This window comes from Fukomys damarensis, unplaced genomic scaffold (assembly GCF_012274545.1).
Source record: "Fukomys damarensis isolate Sample0158 unplaced genomic scaffold, DMR_v1.0_HiC HiC_scaffold_39, whole genome shotgun sequence".
In the NCBI taxonomy this organism is placed as follows: domain Eukaryota; kingdom Metazoa; phylum Chordata; class Mammalia; order Rodentia; family Bathyergidae; genus Fukomys; species Fukomys damarensis.
In genome coordinates, this window is record NW_022900951.1 from 15,582,717 (window position 1) to 15,604,434 (window position 21,718).

A 21,718-nucleotide genomic window follows, 5' to 3' on the forward strand; every position below is an offset into this window, starting at 1 on the left:
ACAGAGAACAATCTGGCCCAAATGGCAACATTGCCCTGGTCTACATTTATATACAGAGAGGGAAATGAAACCCAATGTATATTGCACAGTATCTGTCAGCTTCAACCCAGCACCTCCATGATGAAGCTAACTGCAGGGAGTGAGGATTTAGCTCAGTGGTGCTGTGCCTACCTTGTAAGCACAAGATCCTGAGTTCAATACCTGGTACCACCAAAAACAAAAAAAGAAGAAGGAGATGCTAACTGCAACAATTGCCTTTGGTCACAGACAACACTGGGAATTTGACTTTCAAATTATTTTACAAGCATTCTCGCCTTTAAAAAGTATTTTTTTAAAGCAGAAATGAAAATCTGAGAAGCAAAGTCTTTCTGTTTTCTACTACAGAGCACAGACCACTACTCCCTCTCAATGGCAGTTTTTTCAGCTCAAATGAGAAGCTTGGAGATTTTCAGAGAAAAGCTATCCATCAGACACAAGGGGACTTCTACAAGAGGACCACATTTGAAATGCAGGTATTAAGCAACATGAAGAACCCAGTGAGCCTCACAGGAATGCCCTCACTCTGAATTCAGATAAAGGTCTGCGTTGGGGCACCTAATGAAAGGTACTTCCTAGGAAGAATGGGAGACTCCTGGGACACTGAGCATGAGAGCTTTACTACATATCAGATGTGAGAGGTACCAAAATGTGAGTGGGAAAATGTTTCATACTTGATGTATCCAAATTCCCAGACCCAAGAATAAGTGAGCTTTGGGGAGGAAAAGTGAGCAAAAATGCCCAGCATGGAAAAGCAGGGTCAAAGAGTTCCCAGCAGGTTATGAGGCTGTAGAAAAGCCATTAGGGAACTGACCCCTTTCTCTCCTATTTAAACATGTGGTGAGAAAGCAATAATAAGCTTGTACTCAGAGTAACAATCTGCTCAGCCATTAGTCAGACAAGGATGAGAGACAAGGTTAAGGGTGTCTACAAAGTAAAGAGGCAATAGTTTATCCCAAGCATGTCCTACAGCTATAAAATGTAACAACTCCCTTTTTTGAGTGACCATTGCTTTCTTATTCTCCAAGAAAGTTTGGCCCCTAAAACCAAAGACCATCAGAAACCTTGCTTTTTAAAAATCACATCAATAAGAATGAAACATTCTAGCTGGGTATGGCGGCACACACCTGTAATCCCAGCACTCAGGAGGCTGGGGGGGCAGGAGGATTGCTTCAAGACCAGCCTGGGCTACATAGTGAGTTCTAAGTCAGTCTCAACTACATAGTGAGACCCTGTCTCAAAAAACAAAACAGGAGGGGGTGAAGGGAGGGCAGAGGTAAGGGGAAAAAATGAGAATCAAGACTTGTCATGTAGAGGTACAAGATCCCAACAATGAATGTAACTGTACTGTATCCCTAAAATGTACCAATAAACTCAATTAAAGCTGAAAAACAAAACAAAACAACAAAAACAAAACAAAAAAATGAAACATTCTAATCTTGCTTGAAGGTGTTAAATGACTGGCTCAAAGAAGCAGCCTTATTCCCAGTAGAAGCGCAGAGCTTCATGCGAGGGTTTCTATACATAGTGTTGTTCATCAGGACCCAGATCTACCTTATAGTGTAGACCTGCTGTTCATTCCTTGCCACACAGCCTTGCTTTGTATTGAGCCCATCAAACACTGCTTCATTGAAATCTCATCCTGCCTCAAAATTTGTAACTACTTTTCTCCTTTTGGTTAATGTAATATCCACAGGTCCCCTTTTGTGCAGTCTCAACCCAGTAAGCCGATAAACCTGTCCTGGTCTTTCTTAGACAGTTACCAGATTTTGTGGGTCCCCCGAAAATTCTCTCCAGGTTCTTGGTATCCTGAACAAAAAATTAGGCAACTGAAGTTGGAAAGAAAAGAAGTACACTCTGCAGAGTAAGAGTGGGCTAGTGAACATATTCACAGTGGCCATGAGAATAGCGAGGGTGTTCTTTCTATCTGGAATTTCGAGACTAGATTCTTCCTCGTGAAAATAAAGAATGCAGGACAGGTGTCCTATCAAAAACTCAGTTGGGGGCCGGGGATTTGGCTCAGTGGTTCCCCCACCTGCCTTGCAAGCACAAGGGCCCAAGTTCAATCCCTGGTACCAGAAAAAACAAAAAAACAAAACAAACAAACAAAAAAAACCCAAAAAAAATGAAACTTACTTGGCTTGGTGCCGGATCTCAAACTGTCTTATGAAAGACTTGCTTGGTTTCATGCCAGATGTAAATGAAGAATTGAAAATAGAATGTTTCTGATCGGTCCCCCATACAGTGCTCAGGAGCTGCAGAGTCATCTCGGATTTTCTGTTCTGCACTTGTGCCCTAGGTTTCATAACTTGGACAGATTATGCCCACTTGCTTGATCAGTTTTGCTCCAACCCTGATCTCCTACCTGAAGACCAAAGGTTTGTCCCAGGTGGTCTTAGGCTGACTGGACTGAAGTAGTGGCTAGAAAGAATAAAGGGCCTCTCAAGCCCCAAGGAACACTGACAACCACCGCCAAATACTCAAAGACCCAGACACCTGTCTTAAAAACAAATATGTCCCTTTCTTCCTGTTGACGATATGCTTGAGAAAGAACCTGTGGCTAGTAGCTTTGAAAAGACTAATCCAACTTAGAGCCCAATAATCATAAATTATTTATAACCGTCCACTTGCTCAACTGCCACTTATTATATATCCACAGAACCTACAGCACTTTTCCAGGCTCTATGGTAGGAATACTGAGTAGAAGATAAATCCCTGACCTAGAAGAATCAAGGATCCAATGATAGCAACAAGGCACCATCAATTATCATAACAGAAGATAAATCCTAAGAAGCAAGTCAGTCAACAGAACAATCACAGAGAGGGTACGAATGTCCACTTATAAAGTCTGCAGAGAAACTTAGCCTTTGTCCTTACACACTCCAACTCAATTTATTCGGAAGCCTGATATGACCTTGCAGATTTGATTGAGGACTTTTATTTTCCATACCCACCTGTTCAACTGGCCTTCTGAATCTGTAAGACTAAGCTAATAGTTCAGAAAGATGTTAAATAGCCCTTTCTTCCGGCTATTTTTCTATTCCACTGAGGCCACAAACCTGCACCAATTGTAATAAAAAGAGAACTCCAGATGTGATGAGCTGGAGGCACCTCAGGGCACTTCATTATGAATACTTAGACAATTTTTCTCTTGTTATGAAAATTATGGCAATCTGTTCCTCAGCGTGAGTTTCTAATGAATTTCAATATCATAAAAGCTTTTTGTTGGTTGCGGGGAGCTGGGAAGAATGTTAGTTGTTTAGATCCTGATCAGCTGAGTTTCACTTTCACTCAGAAAATACCAAGGCACAGGAACATTTTTTTTTTTGAATCATCATAACTCAATCCTAATGTGAGCTTGTAGTTGAGCATGCTAAGGAGACAGCTGTGCTGTATAAGGAGCTGCCCTTCTCTGTACCACTGGGCAAGTTTCATCATGGTTTGACTTCAGACCAGAAGGAAGAAGGAAAAAGGAGGCTGTTTAGATCTCAAACTTAGGCTAATTTCTAATAGCTGATCAGTATACTTCACCTCTTAGCTGAACACAGATATGGCACCAAAATTCAGAAGCGGGGAAATGGTGCAGAGGGACTCTTAGATGACTGAGGTGCCACTAAATGAAAATCATGGGAGAACAAGTATCCTAGAATTTACTCTTGGCAATAAAAGCCAGAGGGAATGTGTGTAGGGTGAGATTAAATTACAGAAATTTTTGCCCTGGGATCCATGAAACATGTCTATCAGTAAACATGTCTCAAGGCTTCACTGATACTGATGATTCTTCCTGACTTCCTGCCCACTTAGAGGCATAGTAACATCTGCACCCAATAACATCTCATATTCACACCAAATTGTTCACATTTTCCTTTTGTCTCTCCTATCTGGCTGCTCAATACTTGGAATACAGAAACCTTTCACTCTTGAGGGCTAAAGCTTTTCGAATTGAATCAGAGGATGAAGAGGCTGGGAAAAACCTCAAGGGTTTTCTGTAGTACAGCCCTTTGACTTAATAGACAATGAGCTGGAAGGCCAGAGAAATCAAATTATTTGTCCAAGGTCACACTGCTAGGTAATGACAACAGAACTGATCCTCCTAGGACTCTTAAAACAAAACTCTATTCAGTCCATGTAAACCCATGCTTCATTAGCAACCCATTCCCCCATCACAATACTTCTAGAGAGCGAGGTACATGGATGTAATTAATAGGTATTTACAGGACTAAACACTAAGTACACGAGCTTGAGCTAGGATTCTCCCATGAGCACTTACAACTGTGTTCATTTCGAGGCCCAGGAAGTCCATATCAGGCCCAAGAATTACTTTCTAAAACTACATTGTTCAGTGTGGTTACCACTAGGCACATGTACTGAGCACTCAAACTGTGACTCTTCCAAATTGAGATATGTCGTATCTGTAAAAACACCTAGGATTGTGAAGATGTTACATGAACAAAAGAGTGAAAGTACCTTTTAAAATAAGTTTATACAGATTACACATTGAAAAGATAATATTACGATATATTAAATAAAACATATTAAAGTTAATTTCAACTATTTCTTTTCTTTTTTAATGTGGCCATTAGAAATTTTTCAATTACATATGAAACTCTCATGACATTTCTATTGGCCAGCACTGTTCTAAGACACAGCTAACCCCTTCCCTGTCCATTTACCTAATCCTTCCAAAAAGACTGGAATCTGTCTTCAGAGGTTACTTAAGTATCTGGAGGTATCCATGCAGATGTGTATTGAGGAGGACAATGGGAAATCAAGAGTGGGTAGTGCTGGCTAAGTGAGCATGCTGAGAGTATTTAGGTCTCTCTGACCTGAATGCCTGTGAATCTCTGAAGAGCTTGAGTTGCCATTCTCTAGAATCTTCCTGCCACCTAAACTATGCAAAGTACTCAGTATCCATGGATAAACCCTAGCTCTGCACATGGGTAAAATACATGTGACAGGAAAGAACATTCCATAAAGAAGAAAAAAACCCAAGCGTTCTAACTTGTGCCATCTATTCTACCCATGAGCATCTAATGAAGCACATTTGTGTGTATTTTTTATGGTGAGGGTGAAAAAGCTATCAAGTTTATAATAAGGATTTTTAAAAAATATGGAACTTACTCTTTGTCCTGCTGTCCATTTCTGTTTTGGACAAGTCTGGAGTTGCTGTAGTTGGAGGTAACTTCTTCCCGATAGTCTGAGGAGGGAAAAATGATAATATTACATATCGAGATGATGCTCTTCATTAAGCAAATGAATAAAGACCATTGTATGAGAAACTAATTATATCAGCAGAGACACAGCATCTGGTCTACTGGCGCACACCAAAGTAACCAGAGTGGAAGAATAGAAATAAGGAGAAGAAATAAAAGAATACAGAAATGAAGAGCTACAAGGACAGACAGATATGCAGGTGGATAGGCAGGTAGAAGCCAGGGAGTCCAGGGCAAGTGAGTCTTAGCGTGACACCTCCGAGTATCATCTAAGAATCATCTAGAATCACTTAAGATTCCACCTTTATCAGGAGGTATGAGCAAATACACTCCTGTCCTCTGGGATGGGTCTATCAGCCAAAATGCCATCAAGAAGGGCCAGCATCTCCTTCCCACTCTTGGGTGTCTTTAAAAGTTCCTATGCCTCAGGTCCTATGTGTCTAGTGCCTAGTTAAAAAGTAAAAAGACTGAGTTTGTTTTGAGTTCTCTTTCTTTCCTTCACTTGGAGCTAGTTCTATTATCATTCACTGTTATGAACCCTCCACAGAGGAGACCAGATATTGTCTCTGTACAGAGATGTTCTTAAAAACTCAGACTACTCAAAAACTCAAAATCAAACCAAACCAAAATAGAACAGAACAAAACCCACAAACTAAAACAATGGTTCCAGAGATGGGGGCTGCTCCCACTCTTCTCCTTTGTCACCATACTTGGAAGACCATGATTAATGCCTGAGAAAATCATCTCGTGATACCAGAGCAATAGAGGTCGCAACCAACTAGCTGAGTAAAGGAACCTTCACCACGACAAGGTGCTGTACCAGGAAGAATTGCAGCCAGTAGAAAACCAAACATTCTTCCCTCTTAGACACATGAAGAGGAATGAGCTGCATAATTCAAAAACTGGTATGGTGAAATTTTTCTTCAAATAAAACTGATTCACCTCAGTTTTTAATTTGAAAAAGTTCTTCATGCTTCAAACAGTGAAACTAACATTAAATATGAATAAATCACAGAAAGAGGATCAGATAAATCAAATCTTCAGCTCTTCATGAATTTTTAAAAACATTTATGACAGAAAGCCTTTACATTTTACACAGTGACATTTTTATTTAGTGCTGCCGGGCTTTCTATATTGGATAAAAAATGAAACCCCAAAAAATATGCCACTCCACAACTGCTGCTATTCAAACTAATAACAGTTTATGCTTCCAAGGAAAGAAAAAAAGTTTGATGTTCTCTGGAAATAAGGTCAAAAGTATTTCTGAGACAAGGTCTCGCTATGTAGTTCAAACTGGCCTTGAAATCATTAAGTAGCCCAGGCTGGCCCCAAACTGGCAAGGATCCTCCTGCCTCAGATTCCTGAGTGCTGGGATTACAGGCGTGCACCAACATGCCCAGCTTCATAAGGTCAAATACAATGAAGAACTGTTTTTAGAATTATCTTGAAACATCAGGTACTGTCAGTAAAATTAGAAGCTCTCAAAACATCATTTCATTTACATTCCAACAGCATCCTTGTTTTTGCTTTTGGGCGACTGGAACAATGCACAACTACTGTCAATATATTAGGAAGAAAAAAACAAAAACAACTAGAACTTCACTTAATCACAATGGAAGGAGAAAAACAGAGAAATGCAATCGAAAACATTATGCCCAATTCTGACTTTGTTTTCCTGAGAAAAAAGAGACATGCAATAGTTTGGGCTTTAAAGGAGATGCCTTCCTTTGGGGAAACCCTTGAAGGCTGTATATTTTCACCCTTTCTTGGGTAACAAACAGTACTGCCTTCATGTCTGAGATCCTGGTTTACCAGAATGTCCAAGCTAAAAGATATCAAGAAAGACCACCAGTTGAATACTCTTTGGTACAAAATGACACAAACAAGCAATGCTTACTCTGTTATTTCTCCTATTTCAGAAAACACAACTCACAGGCCTCTGTGTGGATCCCAGCAACAAGGATGATGATGAAGTTGGTATTATTCTTACCTTTTGGGGGATGCTGGGCCTTAAATCCTTCCTTGTCCTTTGTAGGCCATGATTAAAAGTATAGAGGACACCAAATTTCTCCCCTCTCAACCTTGTCCTGTAGGTATTCCAGAGATGGCAATGTTCTGGGGTTTGCCTCTTCTCCACAATTTAAAACTAAACAAGCGTGGCCTGTGTGACCAGTAGTATCTGAGAACTTGTTAGCAAAGCAAATTCTCAGGCCCTGCCCCAGACTTTCTCAATCAGAAACTGCTCAGGGGATGGTGCCCAGCAGTGTTGGAGGGTTTACACCCTCCATGGGATTCTGATGCATGGTCAAGTTTGAGAACTATCGACCTAGATGTAGCACAGGTTCCGTGAGTATTAATCATGTGCAAAGCTTTGCTTGGATTAAAAACTAGGTATTCTCATACTTAGATACTTTATAAAATATCTTTTTCACTCTTCTTCCTTTCCTTTTCTACCAAATGCCTTCTATCTTCTCTAGTCTCACTGGCATTGGAACTTGTCATTGCTACTAAGCTATATATAACTAAAGGTCATCTATGATGCAGGCCTTGGTAGACAGAAAAACCAGAGAGTCTCTTGCATACATCTCTCCTACACTTCACAGGTAGCAAGACAGGATTGCCATGGCTGCCCCAGAGGATTGAGGATCTCCACTTGTGGCTTCCTCCACAGAATGCCAAATCTTATCTACCTGGGAGCCATAAGGAAGACAGCTAATCCAGGACAAGCACTTTAGGGCTGAGTTGATCCTGCATAGACCCCACTTCCTAAGAGATCAGCAAATAGGCCCATTTCACTGTATGACTTTGGGAGGCAAAAACTCTCAAGCTCTGGGTCCTAGCTAGGTACATTTTGTCTTGTCTTGTGTGAAGTAGCTAAAGACTTTCCAGTACATGCATCCATGTTGGACTGATCTGCTTGCCCCCAACCCAGAAGCCACTACTTGGGTGTAAGAGTGGATATGCTGTGAAGGATGTGTAAGGCTGAACACTACAAAACAGTACCACTATGGATTTACTTCAAAACACAGTCATCACCAGATTGTATTACTTTTGTCTCTCTTATATCACAATCTCAATTTAAAACCTAATTAAAAAAAATTCAGAAAATTCATTTGGACATAGAAGAAATAAAGATAGGTAGAAAAGAGAAAAAGAAACTAATTCTAAGGCATGGACAAAGTTACCCAAGGTTATCCATATCTGTATTCTATATCTTTACTCCTCTAGTGTGTTATACTCCCTAGACTTGTTTATGCTCCCTAGCTGTTTTTCTTCCAGGCTCATCACACCCAAATCCATTACAGATACTAAAAGTCCACTAATTAACCTAGTTGATAACTAGACCTTAAGACGAAGAAACAGATTTACTGGGTTCAGAGAATGTTTTCAGGCAAAACATCTTAGGTACCTACCTTGAAGGATACCTCCAAGAACACATATATATCCCCAATCCCAGACCATAGTGCCTCTCTCTCGAGTTCCCACGCTTGATTTTCCCTGAGTATGTACTCCTTTAACTCACCCTAATAAACCTGTCTATGCCTCTCACTGACATGTTCTGAAATTTTTCTGTGATGAGAGTCTATTGAACATCTCTTTTTTGGGGGACCTCTTCAGACTCCATCTGGTGACAGTTCCTTTAAATATTTCACAGTCCCTCTCCCTTTAACTCTCTTCCCCAAAACATTAAATGCTTGGAGTTTTTGTGTACAGTAAGAATTTCATACATATTCCTAGCTACACAAGATTTAGTAATACAGCATCAGAAGAGATAACTACCATGTGATTTCAGTTAGCAGAGCCATTATGAAGGAAAGATAATCACTGGATTGATAGATGCATAAATGTATCTGTTTCTCTTTGTGACTATGGAATGTGAGACTAGAATCTGTTTAACTCAATAATATAAAATCACACCTCCAATGTTATTGTAATTCAGAGGGAAACTGCTTGAAGGGGACATAGAAGTGTCTTTTTATAGAACAATGCTAAGGAGAATGTTTAAATCCTATCTCTGAAAGACTCCTCTCCAAAGAATACCACATACCACACCAGCCTGAATCACAAAGACAGCAAATTTAGGTGGGGAGAGGAGGAAGAGGGAGTGTCCTGTATCATAGCAGCTGGTGAAGCCCCATAGTCAGACTTTTGAGAAGGTGATGGGAGTTTGAGAAGCTACTCAAGCACTCCCACAAAGCCAAACATAAGAAATGACTTTTTGAACAGCTGATGATATCCATGCTGAAGTGCAGCTCTTTGATGGCATTTTCTTTTTCTGTCCAGTATAGATTCATTATGTGCCTGTTCAACATGACACAGGAAATCAAACAAGAAAGCAGAAGGATGTTGACCACCACTAAAAACACTGAAACAAGAACTTAAGGCCCTGGTTCTCTACGGTAGTGAGTTCACAGGTGTGCAAGTGTGCAGCAGAGTTATCCCAAATTCCTGCTCATTTACAGGATATGGAGAGATATAAGGTGCAGGACACAATGATGGGAGGAGGAACAAAACAGTGTCTGTATATAACCATATGTACAACTTTCCAGTTTTTGTTTTCTGCTGTAACTCAGAAAGATCCTCAAACTGCTATGAAAATTCCCTGTAAATTTTTATATTTATCTTGACATGCTCATCTTCATGAACACCTATGACCAATGACATTATGAAAAGTCTTCCTGGCTTTGCAGGGATCGGTAGGACCAATGCAGAAGCCCCACAAGCCAGCTCATATTGGAGCCAGAAAAGAACTAGCATCAAGAAGTGGGAAGGGTAGGGGAAAGGTAATAAGGGAAAAAAGAAAAAATATGAGAAAATGAAAAACGGAAATAAAGTGTTTGTAAATGGGGAGGGGAGGAGGGGGTGAAGGGAGGGCAGGGACAAGGGGAAAAAATGAGAACCAAGACCTGTCATGTAAAGGTACAAGATCCCAATAATGAATGGAACTGTACTGAATACCTAAAATGTACCAATAAACTCAATAAAAAAAAAGAAGTGTCCTTACAGTGGAGCGCCTTGTGTGATCCCAGTGGAAGGCTGTGCATTTACATTAGCAACTGTCAATTCCCCTGCATTTGGTGAGCCTAACTTAATCTGTATGGTTTTAACAGAAGATAGGCCACAGAACAACACAACTCCAAATTCTAAAAATAAGCATTCTGGAGGCTGATGCAGAAGGAGCTTGAGTTCAAGGCAGCCTGGATTATATATCCTGTCTCAAAAAAATAAAGGCATGACCTGCTGGGCGTGGTGGCTCACGCCTGTAATCCCAGCACTCGGGAGGCTGAGGCAGGAGGATCGCTGTGAGTTTGAGACCAGCCTGGGCTACATAGTGAGTTCCAGGTCAGTCTCAACTATATAGTGAGACCCTAAAAAAAAAAAAAGGCATGACCCAGTAAAAGGAAAAACTACATTTGTACTTCCATTTCATGAATAGGATTTACCTTTGAAATACCTTCTATACCCTTTTGTCAATTTCTACTTCTCTGAAGGGGCGTGCTTCACAGTTTATTCTTAAATTTGGCTATAAGGGAAAGTAAAATGTAAAAATGAATGTTCTGATTATGAAATTGGGCTTAAGTTTAGTCATTCATATGGTGTTTATTTCCTTTGTTGTTTCAAAACGTTAGAGAGGATTCAAATTATATTAAATCTCTTTGCTTAATCAGTTAAGGACCTTGCTAGATTCAAATGCTGCTTGATAAGCATTTGTCAAGTATATTATATTTAGTAGTTTAATTACCTGCCCCCCCACACAAACACACACACTCTCACATTCAATCACTGGTGACTGAACCTTTGATTACCCTCTTATTTCATCTCCCTGTGTCTCATCCATCACCAAAGGTCTACTGTAAGATTCATCTCCTGTGCTCTGAATACATTCTAGACCCTCATTACCATCTCAGGAATTACTTCAATAGTTTTCTAGACAAGGATTGCATCCTCAGATTCATCTTGCTTCATCTGACCTCCGAAAAGACCCAAATCTTAAGCACCCTCTACTGTCACCTCTTAATATACCTACAGCAAAGCACTCAGAATATATATTGTTTATTAATTGGTATGCATATAAATTCCCAAAGTCCAGAAGAAACTGGAGAGTTTATCACTAGTTATAACTTTTACTATCTCCTAACAACTCATATCTTCCTAAGTTCTCATGACTTATAGCAAACTTTCTCTAAATAAAAGATGATCTCATTTTAGATTCACCATCAGGTCTTTCAATCTATCAATAAAATCTTAAGTATATGTCATTCTACTGGCTATTATGCATCTATATGAGGTATGAGTGTATATTACACACACAGGGAGATGTGAGTATACTATATTTGTGTGTAACAGTAGATTTTAAACCAAATTCTATTATCGTGTACTTTTATTTCTGTTAGAATATGATCACCAGTTCATCTGTTTACTATTTGAATATCTGTAGAGATCTTGTCCTAAAAAAAGAAAGAATCATACAGCACAGTCAGAGAATAAGATCATCTTTTTGTTAAAACACTAACTTTTTGAAGATTTAGTTAAGGTTTCCATTCATGTTGGGGAAATTCAGTGTTGAAGATCGAGTTAAAACCTCCTTAAGTGTGCAACGGGATGAAGAGCACACATTCAAACAACATTAAAACCATAGAAGGTAGCTTTCCAAACACCTGACAACATATGGAAATAGTGTTTATATTTTATCCCCATGGTTCTTAAGAGAAAAGCCTGCATGCTATTTTGTTGTAAGACCATCTATTCACAAAGGATGAACAAACCAAAGTAAATTTCCATTTCATATATACTTTGGCAAAATGCAATTTGCCTTTGTACTATAAAAGAATGTTTCTTTCTCACTGCTATGACAAATAAAAGGAAACTGTAAACACTCCTTGTACCAGAGAACTGCTTTTCAAACATTTAATGAACAACATCTTATTTTAGGTGCATGTGGAGAATTTAAGAGTGGGCCAGAGAGAAAAAGATGGTAAGGCAGGTGTATTATGGAGCTGTTTCGGGTCATGAGTTCATCCAGTGTTTTAACAGAGTATGCTATACACATGTGGATCTAATTTTATTATAAAGTAGCTGTTTGAAGTCAATTCACATACAAAGATCCTTTCCAGATATAAAATATGTTTACTTATTCAATTATGACATGGTCCAGGCTATTGCTCTTATTTGGGGTGATATCTCTTCCCTCAGTATATCTGAGACCATCTTACCTCTAAGATTCAACTAAAGTCCAGCTGACTAGTGTAGCAACTTTCATCAATATTTTCTACTGACATCATCTCAACGTTTGCCTGCGACATTTTTACATGTAAGACACACAGGCAAAGTCACATTTCATTCATTTCCTTTACACCTCTAAAAAGAAGATTTGTTTCAACCAGTTCTTCGCTCACTCATTCACTCAGCCAGCATTCTTTTCTGGAACTACACAAGCCCCAATCGATGTTGCACACATAAACATGAGTGAGCAGAGTCCTCAGATTTTGAGTAAGTTCAAAATTTAGCAGCAGAAACAGACTCATTAACAGAACATCACAGTGCCGAGGGATAAACTCTATAATAAAGGTATATATAGAAGAGAAAATGGGAGCCATTCACAAATCTACATGAAGCAATGCACCTCACAAATAGCAGTGCTGAGGCTTGCATTAAATTCTGAAAGATGATTTAGAACTGTCCAAAGAATGGTGGAAAGGGTATTCTTGCTGAAGAAAGGTAGGAAAGCAAGGCACGAATGCATGATAGCACAAGCCTGTAGTTCCAGCCTTTGGGAGGCTGAAGTAGGAGGATCACTTGAGCTCAGGGGTCCAGGGTTAGCCTAGAGAATATATCCAGGCCCAGTCTCAGAAAGGAATGAGTGTGGGAGATGAGGACTTCCTGGCATAGGAAGGGAATGGCAGGGGTCCGCTGCAGGGGATGAATGGAGGTGAAGGGAGAGCTGCTCAGCTGCTGGGGCCCAGAGGTAAAGTAGGTAAATTAGGGTCAATGTTACAGTAGTTTGTGTTTTATCCTCATGAAAAGTAAGCAGAGGTGTGGCATGATTAAATGCGTGACTTTAAGGCTGATAATAAAGGAAAAAGGAAGGAAAGGACACGAGAAAGGCAAGTTGACACAATAATCCAACTAAGGCAGTGAAAAAGTGTGGATGTAAAACAGAGATCTGAGAAATGCTGAGACTGCCTACTTGGCCATAGTTCAGTTACCACAGGCATAAATCAATATTGTGAAAAGGTTAGAACGTGATGGAAAAAGTCCCAGTTCTGCAATGCTCTTGAGTCTACACAGATGCACGCCACAGTTATTGAGTGCCAACCATGTGCAAAGAACAACATGAAGTTCAGATTCTGATTAATGAGTCAAAGAGATTGATTCAGTGGCTCAGCTGAACTGTTGTGGAGAATTTAGCCTAATGGGAAAAATCATAGAAAATGTGTTTCTCGGTACTCCGATGCTGGTGTAGAAACATTTAGTGGAAAAATAATGGGCTTGTAATAGTTATTGAACATTTAGTTTCCTGTTAAAACACCAATCAATCTATCTCTTGAAAACTAAAACATTTTTTAAAAAACATAGACATATAAGAAACTCTTGTTTTTGTTGTTTTTTTTTTTTTTGAGACAAGGTTTCACTATGTAATTCAGGCTGTCCTTGAGCTCATTGCGTAGCCCATGGTGGCCTCCAACTCACAGGCATCCTCCTGCATCAGCCTCGCAAGTGCTGGGATTATAGGCGCCACCATGCCTGGCCTTTTTTTTTTCTTTTTGATAGTTAGTTTTTTTTTTTTTTAAGAAGCTTTGACACATACAAAAAAGTATCTTTCTAATCTGACAAATTTAAACAGTTCAGTCAAGCGTGTCTCCAAAAATGTCTTGAGTTGAAGATAAAAATGATAAATTTCTTTTCCCGTAAGAAACTTTCAAGGAGTTTTCCATTCTTCTGAACAGGGAAGGGAAATTAATAGTTTCAATCAGAAAAAAAAGTAATGCTTCGAACATTTGTTTTATTTTGTTTTAGTACTGGGGACTGAATTCAGGGCCTTCACACTGAGCTACAACCCTAGTCCTTTTTAAATTTTTTTTTTATTTTGAGACAGAACCCCCCTCTAAATTGCTCAGGTTGGGCTTAAATATGCAACCTTCCTGCCTCAGCCTCCCAGAGTGCTAAAATTACAAGAATGCCTCACCTTGCCTAGTAGGAACAATGTTTTGTTGGTTTATTTCCAAGTAAAATTGCTACTTAAAAGGCTTAGGGCATACAATGGAAGATTATTCACCGCTAAAAAGGAAAGACACTTTTACACCTACAACATAGATTAAACTGGAGGACATTCTGCTAGATGAAAGAAGCCAGTTACAAAAAGACAAATCTAGGTGGCATTCCCTTCATATCCACAAGTTCTGCACCCATGGTTTCAATCATTCTTAGATTTAAAATATTTGGGAAAAACTCCGAGTCCAAACTAAGCACGTAGACTTTTTTCTTGTCATTATTCCCTAAACAATACAGCAAAAACATCTATTGATATAGTAGTTGCATTGTATTAGGTAATCTAAATAATCTAGCAATGACTTAAAGGATGGGAAGGATTATATAGATTATATGCAAATAGTACATCGTGTATAGAAGAGACATGAACATCACTGATTTTGGTATCTGTGGCAGGTCCTAGAACTAGTCACCTGTAAATACTGAACTGAAGGACAATGAGACTGTATAATTCCTTCCATATGAGGCACCTAGAGTAGTCAATTGCATAGAAACAGAAGTATGGTTATCAGGAGCTGAGATAGGAAGGAAAGAGGAATAAGTGTTTCATGTGTATAAGTTTTAGTTTTGCAAGATGAAAAAAATTCTGGGGTAGATGGTGGTGATGGGCACACAATGAAAATATACTTAAGGCCACTGAACCTTACATAAGAATGATTATAAAGACAGGCTTTAGGTTATGTAGCCATTCTCTTCTTTCCCTGCAAGTCTCTCTGCCCAGGAATGTTTAGCGGAACAGCAAAATATTGCTCATGAGACTCTGATATCCTGATACTTAATATTCAACCAAAAATAATCAGAGGTGTAGACAGCATGTAATGAGGTGAGTTAGAGAACAAATCCATCTTTAACCTGCTTTGCAGCTCAGTGCTGCCTGCTGTGCTCGGTCACCTTTACTGCTATGAAGATAACCTATCGATTCCATAAAGCCAATCTTTAAATCTGGTTACTGCTAAATGGTTCTGGCTTTCATATTGTAGGACTCAATCTTCACTTTCATTATCTGCTCCACAGACTCCTAAATAATAACTATTGTCTTTTTCTTATGTTTGCAATACATGCTAGTAGCATTTCATTTCATTTCATATATATAGACATATAAATATATATTCATACTCTTCTTATAATCAGCTGGACTTTAATTTATGGATGGGCAAAAACCACTATTATCCAAAATTACATAAGAATGCTTATAGATATTATTTTCTATTTTGCTTTCATTAGAAAGAATACATGTACTTATTCAAAATAGGAGCTCCTTAAATATATCTAGAGGTCAGGCACACATCTGACACATCTTCTAGATGCAAAGCAGTATACTTAGAAAGATAACTCCAAGGTATTTTAAAAATAGAGAATGCCCAAAAAGACGAAATTAAGCTCATTCTAGTCACTAATTAGCAAGACATCTTCAACAAAGGGAGACAAACCCATGCCATATGCCTTGCATGAAAATATCCTAAAAGCCAATGGCTAGATTTCTCTTTCACCTCTTGTTAGAGAAAGGCCCTCAACTATTCTCTGCCTTGGATTCCTGGCTACTTCTCTTTGCATCTGTTTCATTAACATGAAGACATGGAGGATGAGGCCCCGGTGTCTGCTCATCTTGGAATTCTTCCAGGTACTTATGCATTCATTGGAGTTGCTAAATATTCAGAATTTACTTCAGTTTAGCAGAAACAACATCCATTGGAAAACATTGAGAAAGTACAATGGACAATGTATTTTTAAGGTGTCAGGCATATATAAACATGGAACAAAGAAATCCATTCTTCTTTTCAGTGTTAGTGGTAAGAGTGTGTGAGTATCAAGCAGAAAAAGAGCTAGTACAGCCTTACTAGCTATGTGATCTTGGGCAAGTTAGTTGACCTCTTTCTACCTCAGTTTCTTCTTCTGAAATGAAAATAATGATACATCATAAATTTTCTAAGAGAGTTAAATGAGAAAAGATATGTAAAGTGCTTGCTATTACTGAACCTGATTTAAAAATCAATTATCATAATGCCTCTTTTTAGTTACAAAGAATGACTGTTCAATTACAACAGCTTTTTTAAATGGAAGGTTAGCTACCCCACTCCTTTGCTTAGTGACTGAAGAGCAAGAAGCTAGACTTTCAGTAGACAATTACACAGCAGAGATGTGCTTGGAGGAAAGTGATAAATCTGAAAAATGAGAAGGGACAAAAAGCAACAGCCATCATCCTACAGTTGCTGCCTGTGAGGAAAAGCAGACCAAACAAAGAAAATAGGAAAATTGAGCAGGTCCAGAGTCAATAGCCTACAGAGCTTTCTGGTCAATAAAGCCTCGGTTAAGGGGACACCTACAGAGAGTGGCTGGAAGGCCATCCAGGAGCCCCTTCAGTGCAGGCCCATGACAACTGCTTCTTACGGCACCCAAACTGTTATCTACTGTTAATGATGGAAATACAACAAGGCGTGTGTCTGGCAAAATGGCCTGTTGTCAGAGAACAGAAAGCCTTTTATTGATAATTTTGATGCTCAGGAACAAACATACCACCATAGAAAATTACTCCAAGCCACCTCTTACAAAGCTTGGCATTCATTCAATAACAAATGAAGAAATCTTAAAACTCTGGGCCAAATAGATTCTCCTTCCAATACAGTTAAGAAAGAGAGGCCAAATAAGACCATAAAGTCACGTGGCACAGATTTCTTAAGTCACTAGTAGAAATTACTGACAAATACGTAGACATGACAAGCTGAATTCATAATTCCCTACCTGGAAGTGGCCAGGCCCCCTGCCAAAGGCTGCTCTTAAAGGTTTTTTTAACATGAGCAAGGAAAAGACAACTGGAATCCTGTTCAGATCCTACATGGAGTATGTTAAATTCAACAAGCTTTTAGAGAATGCCTATCACTATGCAGCACTCAAGCCAAAACTTTTCCTACATTATTTTGTGCATGTTGTCAAGAAAGTGTTGTGTTCTCAGATAAAATATGGGGAATTTAAACACAATGTTAATGAGAATCAATAATACCACCAAATTCCAGGTCTCCCAGATCCTCTATCTATTTAGAGACTTAAAACAGAGTCTTGGGGCAGAGGGTACATCCTAGTGGTAGAGCACATGCTTAGCATATACAAGGCCCTGAGTTCAGTACCCTGCCCTGGGGGGAAAAAAAACCACACTCTAGCCTTTTAAACAGATGTTTATAAAATTTTGTAATGACATAGGTAATTTTATATAATCCTAAGTGATAAAAATACAAAATTATGTGTGTGAAAAAATTATGTGTGTGTTATGATCTGAACCAGTTAAAAATGTATGGCAAAAAACTGAAAGTTAATATTAAAAATGTTAATAGTGCCAGGGATTTAGCTCAGTGGTTCTGGCGCCTGCCTCACAGGTGTAAGGACCCGAGTTCTCGATTCCCCAGTACAAAAAAAAAAGTTAATAGTGGTTGAGGGTGATGCATTTGTAGGTGTCTTTTACTTTATCTTTTTATTGTCCAATGTTGTAAAAAATAGGTATTTTTATAATCAGAAAAAAATAAAGTCTTAGGAAAATAAAGTACCCTGATATAGCTGTAAGTGATGGTTGACTTCCCCTTATTATTGCTGTCTATCCATAAGGTCTGATTTCATTTTTGACACCTAACTAGAAATCCTAGGCAGCTTTCATTCATGTGTAGTTATATTTCCTTTTCTAAGTCATTAGTAAGGATGTTAAGGCCATCAGATGTAAAAAGAATCATGCGAGCAATTTGCAAGACACTACCCATTACAGTACATTCTTTGCCATTCATCATCACACTTTGAGTTCTTCATGAGTTAATATCTTCAGTGACTAAGTACACAATACAGAGTCATTTCTAATTAAGGTTGTTCCAAAAAAAGTACTCAGACATTTCATCAAATGTTTTCAGTCAGTCACTGAAATATTTTATCAAATATTTCCTGTTCTTCTAATTAAACCCATGAATTTCTTATTCAAACATATGAAAAGGGATCAAAAAGGAGTTAATATCTTTTTGTAACTGTTTTTTTATGTCTGATCAAAGACAATGCTTACAGATTCCTCATTTCCCAGGCTTTAAAGAAGTATGTACTTAAAGGGTAGGATCTATTTGCACAGCTTCCATAGCCTCTTTGTCCCCAGTTCTTTAGTCTTCACTAGTAAAAATCCCTTTAAAATGTAGGTCAAAGTAATTATTACAAATAGTTTCTCAAATGGTAGAAAAACAAACTGTGATGAAAACGAGGCCACCCCATCTTTCGAGGTTGCAGTTTTTCCCTGCTACTCATAGAACTAGTATATTCACTTAAGTGTATGACAATTCTTAAATTGCACAGATTTCAGGTATTTTTATTTTTTAGCTAGTTGACCAACATCTCTACTTAATATGAGCCTACCTTCATTTTGTTAACTTACAAAAATTGAGACTGACTTTTTCAAAAAATGAAATTCTAGTTTGGAGTATGGACAGATTGAGTAAGTACACTTTTTTTTTTTTTTTTTTTTTTGGTACCAGGGATTGAACTCGGGTCCTTGCGCTTGCAAGGCAGGCCACCGAACCGCTGAGCTAAATCCCCAGCCCTGAGTAAGTACAATTTTAAGAGGAACCTTTCTATAATTTCTGGACTAGTGGAACAAAAGTTCAATATGGTCTGTACCTGGCTGTCATAGACATCCTTTCATTCATTTTAACTTCAGTTTAATAGCAAATCTGAAGAGGAAGAAGACAGTTCCCTTAAAGCTGTAAATTCTCTTTTACGTGCCTGAGTGTTAGGCAAATTAGATCTTTACCATATGAAAAACTGATCTTTCCTTGCTGGGTTTACCAGGTCTCATTTTCCTCTACTTAAATATTGCCCTACTTTCTTTATTATACAACACGCCAAACCACACAAAATACAGAGGGAGAAAAACCTTTATTTTTAAAAAGAAAATGTGAAATCACCTATGCTACTCATGTGCTCTCTTAAGTGTCACTTTTTGTGGTTTTATTTATTTATTTGTTTGTTTTGGTACCGGGGATCAAACTTGTGCTTGCAAGGCAGGCGGTGGAACCACTGAGCTAAATCCCCGGCCTTTATGGTTATTTTTAAAAGTGTATTTTGGTTTTTCAGGGGGAGTAGGCAAGACAAAGTACCCTGTAAAATATCCTAATTAATATATTTTCTGGTCTTGAGAAATTCTTTGTCATTTTCTATTACAATGAGAATATTCATTTCAATGTTCCCTATTTGTAAGCTTCCAAGGGCAGCAATTCATCTTTGTGTCTTCTACAAAGACTTGCTATAGGCTTTGTACAGGGAAACCGTAACACATATTCATGGAAGATGGTGACAAAGGAGGACAAAAGACAGGAATGGTACTTTTGGAGTACAAAGGCATATTTAATTTACTTCAGAAAGACAGGTTTCAGATTGGTCATCTATCCAAATTTACAATAATTTTTATTAAAAGATTTCCACATTCTTACACCAGTGGTGCAATTAAAAATATATTACCCTCAGAACTGACTACTTCTTCCTTATTCCCAACCTGATCACCGTGCCTCAAGTTAAATGGGGCTCCCTTTTCTTCTGGGACCAGAGGACAAACAAAGATCAAACCTTGCATAATTCATTTCCTCATGGGCCGTGGTTAGTCATCTTTCTTTGCTACAATGACCACCATTTCTCCACAATTCCTGACTACTAGTTTCTCGACCATCTTCATTCACTGCTTTGCATCATCAGCTCTTAGAATACCCCTGCTTTTTTCTAGCCATTCTATTTCATGACAAGGCAATCAACCACTTATTAGCATCTCCATTTCATTTAGAATTGCACTAGACAAAAGTCAGGTTTGGGTTACACACAAACACACTACTCTATGGCTCCATAGAGTCCTTTTTCTATTACTCAGAAACTTAACAATCCCTCCCCAGCCCGGCTATATATCTTTTGGCCTCTGATTAATTTTCTTAAGACCCCTTTTCAACTCTCATCCAGACTGCTCATCTTCTTTTCTGCCTAATGAATGACTGAAGCTTACAAACACTTGGAGTTGTTTGAACTCTTGGGTGATGAATACAAAAATTACACCAAAACACCAGCAATCTTATAACCCTTCAGTGGAAAACCCAGTAAGCCTTCCCATTAGCTACAAACTGCTTACTTCTATATTGCACATTGATGTGATATGTATTGCTTGAGAAAACTGCTATCGTGTGGGAAGAGTTACTAGTTCAATAACATTTTTGCCTCTTCTGAATCAAAAAACACAGTATCTGTATTTCTATCACTTGAGAAATAGGATTCTAAATTATGGATAAATCTGCTTTCTCGGCCCCTACCACTGCTTATCCAAATATAGAGGAGGTACTGAGGTTAGAAGCAAAAGCAATTAAATACAAAGACATGCAAGACCAACATGGCATATAGCTCTCTCCCAGTGCAGTAACTACACAGTGGTAGGCACTTAACGAAGACAAATGTGGACTACTCTAGGATCTAAAATCCTGACACTTCTGACATCATTTATTATCACATTTTATTAATAGTCTAGAAAAGGTACCCCAGAAGTTTTGGAAAAGCTGCCTCAAGAAGACAAAGAAAATGAAAACCATGACTAAGAAGTCAAAATAAAAAGAACAGACTGAGCAGATGCTACCAAAACAAATGGAGCAAAACATATTAAAATCACTGGTGGGTGAAAATGCTTAGCCAGTGAGAGAAGAAAAAGAAAATGAGGCAGTAAATCCATCTTTACCACTTCTAACTTCATTTTAAATGAACAAAACAGAAATACAACTTCTAAGTGATAGAGACCTCGATTTTCTGCCTTCATTTTCCCCAACCCTGCTTATTTGATTCCTAAAAGTTTAATGATGAGTTTAATTGAGGTGGCACTTCTGAATCACAGGTCATTCATGAAATAACTTAAAGAAATGTCTTTTAAGGCAATTCTAGTACACTTTTAAGTGGTGAATTATTCCTTTTATAGCCCAGGCTTAGAAAAAGAGAAGTATCTATTGGAAATATAAGTGGGGCTTAATGTGACTATGCTTCCCTTTATTTCTAGAACATTTATGGTTATATATTTACTTTGGAATCTGGCCTCCAACACTGAGTTAGAAATAAGGCTGTCATTTGTACTGATTCAATGGCCTGCGATGCCTTAGAGAAGTACAAAACAAGCTGCTGACTGAACTCTGTGATCTAAATTCTTTTTTTTTTTTTTTTTTTTT

General features: G+C 38.4%; 1 protein-coding gene across 10 annotated transcripts in view; it reads right to left on the reverse strand.

Moving 5' to 3' along the window:
* The window catches only part of Sh3kbp1 (SH3 domain containing kinase binding protein 1), a 346,801-nt gene that overhangs the window by 108,925 nt on the left and 216,158 nt on the right, over window positions 1-21,718 (reverse strand). For all 10 annotated transcript variants that reach the window (XM_010643666.3, XM_033760274.1, XM_033760276.1 and 7 more), the window contains one exon: window positions 5,158-5,233. In XM_010643666.3, coding sequence (XP_010641968.1) covers window positions 5,158-5,233 — 76 coding nt within the window. The remainder of the gene's footprint in view (window positions 1-5,157; window positions 5,234-21,718) is intronic.